At 39.6% G+C, this 12,494-nt stretch overlaps 1 protein-coding gene across 1 annotated transcript in view; it reads left to right on the top strand.

The window, feature by feature from the left end:
• ITK (IL2 inducible T cell kinase) overlaps nt 1-12,494 on the top strand; it is a 56,013-nt gene that overhangs the window by 24,951 nt on the left and 18,568 nt on the right. The window contains exons 6-8 of the mRNA XM_019740282.2: nt 3,614-3,765; nt 7,554-7,619; nt 11,155-11,209. Coding sequence (XP_019595841.2) covers nt 3,614-3,765; nt 7,554-7,619; nt 11,155-11,209 — 273 coding nt within the window. The remainder of the gene's footprint in view (nt 1-3,613; nt 3,766-7,553; nt 7,620-11,154; nt 11,210-12,494) is intronic.

Raw genomic sequence — 12,494 nt, forward strand, 5'->3', positions numbered from 1 at the left:
AATACTTCATATTTTTCAGAGCATTTCCACACTTTTACTGTCTAGTTCAAAGCTCACTGTCAGTTCTAAGTACTTAAGGGAGTTTTAGTTTTATTCTCATTTTAAAGCTTGGGAAATCAAGGCCCAAGAGAAGTTTTAGGGCTCTCCCAAGGCCATTCAGGGACTTGGAGTCAATCTAGTAGTCCCTAGTAGCCTGCAGAGTTTCTGGGGGAGTGGTCGCTAATGTGAGTGGTGGTTCCCCAAGTGGTCCATGGGCCAGCAGCGTCAGCAGCACCTGGGAGCTTGTTAGAAATGAAGTGTAGTGCAAATTCTCAGGCACACTGTATTCAAAACTCTGGGGAAGGGGCCTGGCAATCTGCATTTTCATAAACCTCCGGTGATTCTGAGGCACACTGACGTCTGAGAAACACTGGCCCAACATACTGACTAACAAGAGTCAGGCCATATTGAGCCAACCCTGGGGAAGCTATTTGGTCAAAACAACAACAACAACAAAAATTAGAGAAAGGTCAGCCCTCCCCTATAGTCATAGTAACACCAATGTCCACATTTGAGTAAACTGCCCTTTATTCCGGCACTTACTGATTCTGCTTCCTCGTGCTTCTTCCGGGAGAATGAGCTCTGCTCTTTTCCCTCCAGCCAATATGGTAACATTTCAAAAAACTGGCAGCACCCCATTAAGAGAAGTTCTAAGTCACTCAAAACCTTGGGCTGGTTTTTAGAGCTGTCATGAGCCTGCCTAATCGCTCACAACAGGAAGGATGCCTACTTACATTGTAGCAGAAAATGAGCTCTTTCCCCTTTTCTTTCATTGATCGTCTAGGGCAGGGGTGTCTGAACTGCGGCCCGCGATCCATTGTTAATTGGCCCGCAGCTAATTCCAAAAATATATTTAGTTTACTTAAATAAACCAGGTGAGGCAATACATACTTCACCTCGAATGAGTGGCCCAGCTCTTTGTGTATTTTACCATATGTGGCCCTTGGTGAAAACCGTTGAAAAAAGTTTGGACAACCCTGATCTAAGGAATAGTCATCATCTCTCCTGAGGACGTAATTCGGAACCTCACCACCCTGGCATGCAGATGGCTCCCCACAGTACCATCTAAACCTGCACCTCTACACCTTCAGCCAGGTTGCTCTTGTCTTATTTTCACCACCACTGAAGGTAAAGGCCAGAAAACACTGCCTGCCCATCTCTCCTTGGACTCTGCTATTTGGTTTCTCAGACTCCTTGAAGGAGCTGCATTCATGCTGTTTTAGCACTCTGACCACAGGACCTGTCAATCATTATTCTGGTTCCGACCCCAAGTCTAAATCTATCACATCATTCCTCACCTTGAGCCACTTGAATTCATTTCTCCCTTCCTCTTCCTGCTCTGTCCCCTAGTGGGTGACGGCATCTTGGATTGGCATCTAGAGAAGCTATATTTTAATCCAGCCCGAGCTAGGAGGACTGATGCTCTGTGTGAGAGAGACTATGGAACAGAATCAGGCCTCCAGGGGGTTGAGGGTGGCTATTTGTGATCAAGATGAAGAATACCCATGATCAGAGTAGTTGACTATCCCAGGCCTCTTAGCCTGTGGGTGCAAATGAGGTCATGTTTCACACCGAAGCCCAAATGTCAGCTCCTCTTGGCCCCCTCTTGGCATACACAGGAACTCAGCCCTTCCTTTGCGGCCCCTCCCCCTCAACCCAGAAGGACTTTCCGAGGGGCTGTTCAGGAACATGTCTGCCTGTGTCCTTTCTCCCTGGCTTCCTGCTACATGCGTTCTCTGGCAGGCTCCATCTCAGCCTGGTGGAGTTCTCTTCAGCCGGGGCCAGGTGAGCTCTTAGGACCTAAGACCACTCTGAAGCTTGCAGCCACTCACCCACTCTGTGCCTCAACTTATCTCCTGGGTCCCCAATCAGCCCTTCTGGAGCCCAGAGTCTCACTTTCTCCAAATGCTGTCCCTTTATTTTCTCACACTAATCTAGTGGTTCCCAACCCTATTGGAAAAGTGGTTCCCAATCCTATCGTGAAAAGAAATTCATATATAATACAACTTACACAAACACATACATTTAAAAGAATCAATATAGGCTCTAACTGTAACATTTTAAAAGGAAAGAAAAATAATTTATACAGACTAATACGTGTTTCTACATATAAATATTGGGACATGACTACCTGAAAGACATAATGAAATGGTCCAAGTTTGCACCTTTGGGTTAAATCCCATTGAATTTGGCAGTTCAAGTGCAACTGATAGAGCAGTGTTGTACCAGTGCCTCAAAAGCAATGTTACCATCTGGGATATGATTTTCCAAAACGGAGAACAACTCTTGGGAAAGTTCTGAATTAAACCAAGTGTAATCTTCCCTCAATGTATAATATGGTTGCATTCCTAGGAAACTGAATACTTGAGGGTATTCAGTAATAGGGTAGAGATATTACTATGTGTTATTACTATAAACAGGTTTCTCACCACATAAATGTCTAAGAGGACATTTAGAAGTTGTACAGGATGTGGGATACTGCAGAGACTTTTGCATTCTTGGCCATGTTCCATTAAATGCAAGTAGCATACCTCAACCTTCATGACATTCAAAACACTCCGCATAGGTGTCTGAAATGCCCCCTATGGAAAGATACCATCATGGTTTGAGAACCTTGCTCTGGGGATATTGAGGCTTCCAATTCCAATCTGGACTCGGCTGGGTTGACTTACAGCATCAGTATGATAAGTCTTTCATTTTTATTTTATTTTATTTTAGCTTTAGTATTTTTATGCTATTAAATGCTTAATGTGCTCAGAGACCTTTTGACAACAAATCTCATTCTAGCCAGTAACCTCAATCCCTTTCCATATTTACTCTCTCACAAAACCTGCCAGACCACAGCAGGTGTACCCATCCTGACTCATTGTGATTGTTTGCCTTACAGTCGCTTCTTCACATCCTCAGTATCTCATCCTAAGGAAGGTACTGAGAAGTAGAGACATAGGCAAAAGAGCCCACAAGAGGAAAAAGGGAGCCTGCGTGCTATAGCAGAAAGAACATTAAGACTAATTCAAGTGCTAAACTTGGCCACATCCACTTCCCCATCTGACACTCAGTGTCCCATTCTAAACAGAAGAGTGGATTAAATGATCTCTCAGAGATTTTCCAGTTCCAATAGCCTATGATTCTATGGATCTGGACAAACCCACAAATCAAACCAGAAAAGCATGAACTAAAGATTTAGTAGTGACGATATCACCTTTGCCAAGAATGTGATGCTTCTGGCAAAGAGGCTGCAACATGTGATTTGGTGCAACTAGAGGAACCAGCAGACTTTTGAGAAAAGCATGTGGCTGGCTTGGAATTCACTATGGTCAGAATTTACCTCATAGAATGGGAGGGGTGATGAATTCCAGGTAGTGAGTGTCTTTGTGTGATACTCAGCACTAGAATCCTAATTCCTAAAGAAAGCCAACTAGAGGAAGACTAATGGTCTCAGAAAATACCCCAGTGGATTGTAGGAACTGGTGTTGGAACTGGCATTGATCCAGGAGCAAGTTACAGCTCAGGGACTTGCTGACGTTAGCTTCTTTCTACCTCTTGGCTTGATTTTGCTGTCTTCCTCCTCCAGCGACCACGTCAGGAAAATGAAGAAACTCTGGTCATCGCCTTGTATGACTACCAAACAAATGACCCTCAGGAACTCACGCTACAGCGCAATGATGAGTACTACCTACTAGACAGTTCTGAGATTCACTGGTGGAGAGTCCAAGACAGGAATGGGTAAGGCGTGTGTGTGGTTGTTGTCCAGCATTTGAGGTGAGGTGGGAACAAAGAAAACACTGGGGTGATTTGTCCTGCTTCTCACCACATGACCACTGCACACAGAGGAGAAGAGAGCACAGGCAGAAGGAAAAGGAAGGAAGAAGTCGATGAGGAGTATCTTTCCACTTCTCAGAAGTGGCTGGGAGGCAGTTACTTGCTGTGCTTGCTCCCTGCACCTCATCGAGCTTTCCTGGCACCCAAACTCATCTAAAATTCTCCTGGAGTTTTCCATGGCCACCCACAGTTTGGGAGATGGGGAATTTGTTCCACAAAGAAACATAACTGTTCTTGAGTGTTTAACTGACACTGAAGGTACATCCCATGGTGGAGAGCTTCTTTTTGGTGGAAAGAAAAGGCATGCAGAGAGGGTACAAATTGGTGATGACATTAAGAAATATCAGCAAGAAGATACTAAAGATTTAGTTACACCAAAAATCTTTGAACGAGACATCCAAATAATTCATGGGAAAAATAAGGTTGCACAAAAACCGACTGTCCACTATGGGACTTTGGAATGCAAAAAATCCTATGAGCCCTTCTCTGATCTGAAGTACAGTAAATTATTGTTATTAACCGTCAGAGTGCTCTGGGATATGTATGGCTTAAATACTAGCGCTCTGTTTAAAGGTATCAGATTCACGCTGCTTTTTTCATTCCTTTTAATTTTTTAAGGCTTTATTTTTTTCCTTTTAATACATCAGAGGTATTTACACTATTGTGGAATATTCTCTGGAATATGATTTCAATGACTGCATAAATCCAACACAAAAATGTATCATAATTTAGCAAATTCTCTTGTTGGGCTCTTAGGCTATTTCCAACATTTTGCCAATATTAACAACACTTCAGTGAACATCCTTGTATATTAATATTAAGGATTTAAACATTTTTAAAGTATGAGGTTATTATTAATTTAAAAATATAAAAAAGAGAAAGAAAACACTTCATCGTAGCAAATCTGGATAGCCTCTGTCAATGTTTTATTTTGAAAAACAACATTAACAGGAGAGAGAAACATACATGAATAATAAGTCATCCTCCGTTTGTTTCCACATCAATTCTAAAAGTAATCATTATTAACACTTCCTTGTGTATCCTAGACAAAAAAAAAAAAAAGTTGCACATATACAAATACATTCTTTTTTACATTTACACGAAGTTGCTTCATTCTGCCCTTCACATAGGTTTTAACCTTTGATGATATGTCTTGGAGATCTTTTCACATCAGCAGATACAAATCTACCTCATTTTAAAAATAATTGCTTAGCTTTAGAATGTATACTTGTATTATAAATATTTAAATAATCTTTTATGGCAGGGCATTTGGTTTCCAGGTTATTAGTTCTCTTTGTTATTTTAAAGAAGGCTGCAATGAAGATCTTGTATTGCCCATGCATATTGGCAATCTTTTGAAAAAAATATATCGATTTTTTGAGAAAACACGTTTTTTGAAAATATATTTTTTCTTTAAAAAATATGTATTTTGCATTTCTAACTGTGGAATTATTGAGGCAGAGTATGTGGCATCTTAATTTTGATAGATAATTCCCTCAGATAATGCCAAATTTACATTCCCACCAACAGGGTGTGGGAGTGTCAACCCCAAGTAACATTAAATTAAAAAAAAAAAAGGCAATCTGATCACTAAATATAAGGGGGCACAGATATCTTTAAGTTTAAGATACACCAAAACCTATATTTTTAAGGCATCTACCTTCTCTTTAAGTAACCTTATCAACTCCACTGTAGGGGGAGTGAAGGAGGGGTATAAAATATGACCAGATCAAGAGTTGTGGTCTGAGAAGCAGTGCGGCTTGCTCGCTGAGAACAGACCCCAACACCCCTCATTCGGAACCTCCCTCTCGGTTTGACTGCGAAGGCAAACAAGGCCGGTCACATCCGCTCTCTGCCGATTATTGGGGAGGCCGTATCAGAACCAGATTCGAGACTGCCTGGCTCTACAAACAGCAGGGAAAACAGAAATTCATCCTTTCAATCAACTGACATTTAGTGAGCACACCTCATGTACCAGGAAATTTCTTCTCCTGGGTCTCACTTCCCCAAATGACAGTTTACCCTTTGTGCAGTGGCCTGTGGAAAGGCTCGACTCTGCACTTCAAAAGGCTTCGCAGAGGACATCCCGGAGGCCAATCAGCATATGGGACTTTCCCCAGTTTTTGGGTAATAGTGTGGTATCGTGTGGTACAATGGAAAGTACACAAGATGGCAAGACAGAAGAGCTGGACTTTAGTGTCAGCTGCTCTTGTTGCTTATGGCTTTGGCAAAGTCACTCAACCTCTGGGAATCCATTTCCTTCTCTGTAAAATGCAGATAGACCAATAATACCAGCTTTGTCTATCTCAGACTGTTGAGAAAAATCAGTGAGATGATGGAACTGACATACAAGTGAAGAGAATTATCTTCATTTGTGTAGATCACCCAGCTTTGGCTCATTAAAATGAAGTTATTCTATTTGAGAGCAAAAAATAGCATTTGACCTATTAATATAATTGTAAACATATGCTGTGGCAAAAACAGTTATAATGAAGGGAAATTCCAAAAGAAATATATATATATATATGAAATAGCAAATTTCAGAACAAGTTGACGCCCACCAATTGGCACTGACTGCTTTGAACGCTGTGCTAAGGATGATTCGGACGCTGGATGTCCAATTTTCCAAAGAAAGCATGCCATGATGGACCAGCAATGTCAGCCATGGGCACAAAAGCATGAGACAATCATCCCATATTTGACGCCCCTACTCTTGATTTTGTCACTCCTCAATACGATTCTGTGGAATAGATGACCCATTCGCCCATTAACACATAATCACTAGACTGAAAAATAGCCTTACTATCCAAAACTTAAAACACTTGGTGAAGTAAAGAGCAAGAAACTATCAGGCATCCTTTGATAGATCGGCAGAGTCTGGAGGGATATTTTGTGTAATCTAGTCTAGGTCCCTCATTTTACAGGGACAGGAGCCAGAGGCCCAAAAATGGAGGGAACTGTTTTCACCTTGTGGTATTAAATGCAATAATGAATGTGAAAGTGCTTTGAAAGGTACAAAGCGACACACAGAGTATTCTGATATGCTTGTTAGTCTCTTTACCCATATGTCTTTGTTTAGGCACACTTATTTATTCCTGCTCAAAAGAGACTCCCACCCCCAAATCCAGTAGGACTTTATCCTTTTTTCTCATGTTTTACCACTTATGTCTGCAGGAGCACAATTAACAAAAGATATTAAGGAGGCCTTAAATTCAAACTTACAATGCTGACTGGCAGTCTCTTTGGGCACCTGTGGCTGGAAAGTCATTTTTTATATTTTAATTATTTTGGTTTCCTGACGATGAAATAATAGCTCTAAAGTGGAAAAATTACTGACTATCACACACAGAACAATGTTTCCTTATAGAAAATAGAGATTGCACATTAATCTATTTTTCCGGTAGAGGAAATTTCACAACGAGGAGAGCAATAAGCAGAGCTTTTTAAGTAAAATAGCCACGTCTTATTTATCATGGTTCATAGGTTAGTAGTGAAATCCACTGCCTCTGACAGATAGCAGGTTGTTATATTTAGCAACTCCTTTATTCTAAAACTTAAAAATGTCTTCTCACGAATGCCAACTAATGTGAGACTCCCCCATCTTTAAGTGGCTTCTAGTGGATTAAACTTGTAAAACGGAGATATGAACATTAGTCCTATATTAATCTAAACATTGATTTCCCTTTTAACAGGCATGAAGGATATGTACCAAGCAGTTATCTGGTGGAAAAGTCTCCAAATAACCTGGAAACCTTTGAGTAAGATATTTTATTTATTTTCCAAAAATATGGTACTAAGGAGTCTTCCTTAGATTAGGAGTAAATTACTGGTGGATGATGAAAGTACCAGGTGTTTTCTCTTCGTAACCCACTTTCTTCTGCCCCCTACTCTGATCCCTAATACAGTCCAGGAATATTTTACACAGGAGAAGGGGGAGGGTCTGTGTACTTACCTGCCCGTTGACCCTTTGACCAAAGGAGTGCTTCTCAGATGCCTGCACAGATTGCAGTAAAAGGAAAAGGTTCTTCTGGGAATCCCAGGAATATTGGTCTTACGTGAGAAGGCAAAAACGAAACAAAACAAAACAAAAAACACTGTGGACACTGGATCAAATACAAACTGATGTAAAACATGGTTTAATACTTCCAATACCAAAATAGCAGACAAATAGGTATTAAATCTCTGTTTAGCTTGTGTTGTTTATTTCAAGCTATTATTAATATTTAGAAGAAGAGCTCACATGGATTTAATTTTAATGGAACTATTTAATGTTTAATAAAATCCAGTTGCAGTGTATGGAGTACTCACCATGCACATATATTTCCTAGCACAGCTGATGAAAGGCCCAGAAACAATAACAATACAGTAAGAAGATGCACACCCAGATCTTGGTTTCTAAATAACACTTCCCACTAAAAACAATCAGGACTTCTTGGAGAAATGGCTTGGAGATTCAGAGATGGGGCAGAGAAAGAATAAGGTGAACTCGGAACATCTTACTGCACCAAAAAGTAAAGAAGTACCCACCAAATCTTCTTCAATGACGTGGACCTGTCAAACAAGTACAGCTTTAAAATGCTCCTTCTGACCAAATTAGGGGCAATTGGAGTATCAAAATAAATAATGATAGAAATAGACAACAATCCATTGTAAAAAAAGAATCCCTAAGAAATAGATAGCTCAATAAATAAGTGAACAAGAACGTAAATAAGAAGAGAAAGCTTTGTTACAATAGAATCTCAACTCACAGATGTAGCAGGAATGATAACATTTAAAAATCACCATTTTGTAACTCGAAGTATCAACGGATTCAGGCGAGAATTATCAGTGAATGTCACAAGTAGGGGGTGAAAGTTTAATATTTATATAGTCTAAAAGTATCTTCTCACAGATTACTTCTTAACAGCAAAGTGAAAATACCTGAGAGACCCCATCTTAACCAAATGATCAATGATTGGGCAAACAGACATTGTGTGTCTCCTGATAAGATGCACTGAGAAGAGCCATCACTTTCATGATATTCCTGCCCAAACATGCGTAACCTCAATTTAGTCGTGGGGAAGTAATAGACAAATCCAAATTGAGGTATATTCTACAAAATAACTGGCCCATGCTCTTCAAAAAATGTTAACATCATGAAAGAAGAACTGAGAAATTGGTCCATATTAGAGGAGACTAAAGAAATATGGTAACTAAATGCACTAGTAATCCTGGATTGCATCTTCAATAATTTTTTTAAAGAAGTTACAGAACACATTATTGGGACAATTGATTAAAGTTGAATAAAGTCTGAAATTAAATAATGGTATAGTAATGTTAAAATTCCTGATTTGGGTAATTGTACTATGGTTATGTATATATTCTATTTCTTCAAAATACATACTGAAATACTTAGAAGTAAAAGTCTATTCTCAAATGATTAAACATATATATATCTACCCAGAGAGAGTGGTAAAGCAAATGTGTAAAATGTAAGCAATTGGTTAACCTGAGTTAAGTGTATATGGGAGTTCTTTTATAGTATTTTACAACTTTTCCATACATTTGAAATTATCTATATATAAAAAAAGAAAACTTTTAAAATCCTCCCCAAATATAAGATACCAGTGTTGAAAAATACTAGCTAATGAGGGCTTCGGTTAACTCCGTTGGGTTATTTGTTCAAATGTGGTCAAGTTACTTGTTGCTGGAATTCTAATCTATTCTATAGCGAAGAGCTATCATTTGCTGAAGAGTCTTTCAACCTGAGATTGATTTTGATCAAGTATGTGTGAGTAGCCCCTCCCTCAGCTAACAGAAGGGTCATCAGTTCTAAGAATACTTGAGCCGCTATGAAACATGTATAAAATATACTTAAAGAAAATTCTTTTTTTTTACTAGTCAATGCATTTAGGAAAAAAACAGACATTTATTTCAAATGCTCACGAGACTGGGAAGTTTTGTCTGTTTTTGCTTTTAATCAGAATCTCTTCATTTATGATAGAGGAGGGCAGACTCAAAATGCCTGCAGACTATAAAACAATAGAGAATGGTGGAGCCTGGGCCAAGTATATCCCCCCTCCTAAAGGTATTTTAGGTCGATTTTCTGTGTGTACACCATACAAACAAAACAGTCTGTGAGCCCCATTTATTCTGCCCACTGTCAGTTTGCATTTTTCAGATATGGAATCAGAGCTAGAGAATAAAAGGACTTATGAACAAACATCCGGACATTCAGTATATAACTGGGCATATAAAAAACACCCAAGATGATGACTTTTTATCCTTGATCTTAATGATGTCTTGTTGCAGGTGACATCTGCATAAGAACTCAAAAATGTACCACCTGGAAATATAATCATGGGCTCATAAACCCATACCATTGATTGACTTCAGGTTTCCTGCCTGGTTTGGAGGCATGACCTTGAGCAAGTTTCTTCACCAGGTTGGATCTCAGATCCCTTTTCCTTAAAATAAAGGGTCAGACAAGATCACAGTAGGCAAACCATGGCACTCTTGCTGGCATTCCCTTCCCAGGCCTGAATGCAGGGTAGACATCACTCTTAGATAGCGGCACCCCCACTGAGCCCAGATGCGCAGCTCTCGGCAGCCATTCCTAATTGATCAGAGTTTACACATGAGCCAAACAAGTTTGATAAGTGGTGTTCCTTCCCCACCCAGAACTTCTCTCCTCCTGAGTTTATTAATGTCCAAAACTAATTGTTAACTGATGCTGGTTCTATCTCGTCTTACCTAATAAGTGGCCAGGGAAGCCATGAGGTGACTCAAGTATTAGTAACAAAATCCAAAACTTCATTCCTAAAAATCACTCATATTCTTCTTTACCACCTTCTGGTTATTTTTCCACCAGACACCAAATTATAAAAATAATGTAATTACTTTGCAGAAGATCTTGAAAACCACTCTTAAAGAAGAAAGTACTGCAATTGTTTTAAAAGGATTATTTGCTACACATTCAAATTTGTATTAAGTTTTTATAGCTCTGCTAGCATCTTTCTACTTATAACCACCCACTGACTTATGAAATGGAGCAGAAGATAAGTGTTTTGTAATATTCTATTACGAAAAATTTCCAACATGCACAGAAGTAGAGAAAAAAATGCAATGAACCCAAAACCCAGCTTCAACAATTATCAATATTTTACCAATTGCTCAAGCCTTTGCTTTTGAGTTTGAAAGCACTGGTAGAAACAGAAAATGACCAAATCATTTTCTGGCATTAATTATCTTTTATAAGTAAATCATAAACATTTTTTAAATGTCATTTACATATGATTTTTTTCCTGCTTTCAGGTGGTACAATAGGGGTATCAGCCGAGACAAAGCTGAAAAACTTCTTTTGGACACAGTAAGTCTCCCTAAGTTGCTTTTTGACTTAAAATAAAATGAATTGTGCTGGTTGTTTGTTTGTTTTTCAGCCATACTATGGGTTATGCCAATGCAGTGAGTCAATCTATTGGATTTACAGTAAAAATATTCTGGTAAAAATATTCTGGGGGTATACAGGACAAGCATACAACAGGATAAGAAACCTGGGGAGGATGGAAACCTCGGTATTGCTAAGCAACCATTGCCACAGGTGCAGTGGTCTTTCCGGCTGTGAAGACCCCCAGCAAGCCATGGGGCTGTCTTCCTTGCGTGCTTCTCTGGCTGGATTGGGGGTGACTGTGATTCAGATTCTGCCTGGTTGAGCTGTGGGTGCAGAGTCAATACATGACTTGTTTTGATGTATTTTTCATGCAACAGTCTTGAGAGCCACACAGTATGAGTACCAGGACTGATGTCATTCGGGGATGTCAGGATGAAGGGAGAGAGGGATGAGAAGAGAGAAAATATGGTGCATTGGGAAAAGTACTGGGTCCTGGTCCCTGCTCTGTCACCAACTCAGGGTGTGACTTTGGGGACCTCTTTCTTCTGGGTCTCAGTTTCTCAGTGAGTACGAGATGAGCATTGGACTAAATCAGGGATGATGATTACCCAGCACTCATACTGCCACTCTCTGCTTCTGTCCTACGACTGACACAGTTGCTCACAGTCCATGGTTTTGGGATCCTTTTCAATACAGTGTTTCAGCAGCTGCCATTGATTAATTGGCACACAAGGTGAACCCGTTCTTTCTGGACCAGAAGATCATTTGTTATTCTAGGGTACTGCCTCTCAAAATATCTGTGATAGTGGATCCCTTTTTGTGGTTTGTTTTTAAATTTCCAATTTGTTACAGATTTATATTTTGTAAAATACAATACAAATGAATAGAAAAAAATGAAAAATAAGCAAAGACATTTAAAATGCAAGTCCAATTTTAATTTGATTTATTAGACCTAAAATTACTCTGTCTGATTGCTATAAAAGTTTCTAAATGCTCAGTCTCCATTTCTTTTTTGCCAATAGTAGACCAGTAACATTTTGCCAACTGGCATCCATCTGTAAACCACACCTTGAATGGCACTGAAAATTGTACATTTATGGCACCCAGGTGATTCTGGGACTTACCCAAGTTTGAGAAACGCAGAGACGCATCTCCTATGGTGCCCTATCAGTTCTTCAGATAACACCTCCTCTAAGAAGCCTCCCATGCTTTTCCTCTCCCTGGTCAGCGAATGTGGTTTTCGCTGCCTTTGATCCTTATAGTG

Source organism: Rhinolophus sinicus, linkage group LG10 (genome assembly GCF_036562045.2).
Source record: "Rhinolophus sinicus isolate RSC01 linkage group LG10, ASM3656204v1, whole genome shotgun sequence".
Classification (NCBI taxonomy): domain Eukaryota; kingdom Metazoa; phylum Chordata; class Mammalia; order Chiroptera; family Rhinolophidae; genus Rhinolophus; species Rhinolophus sinicus.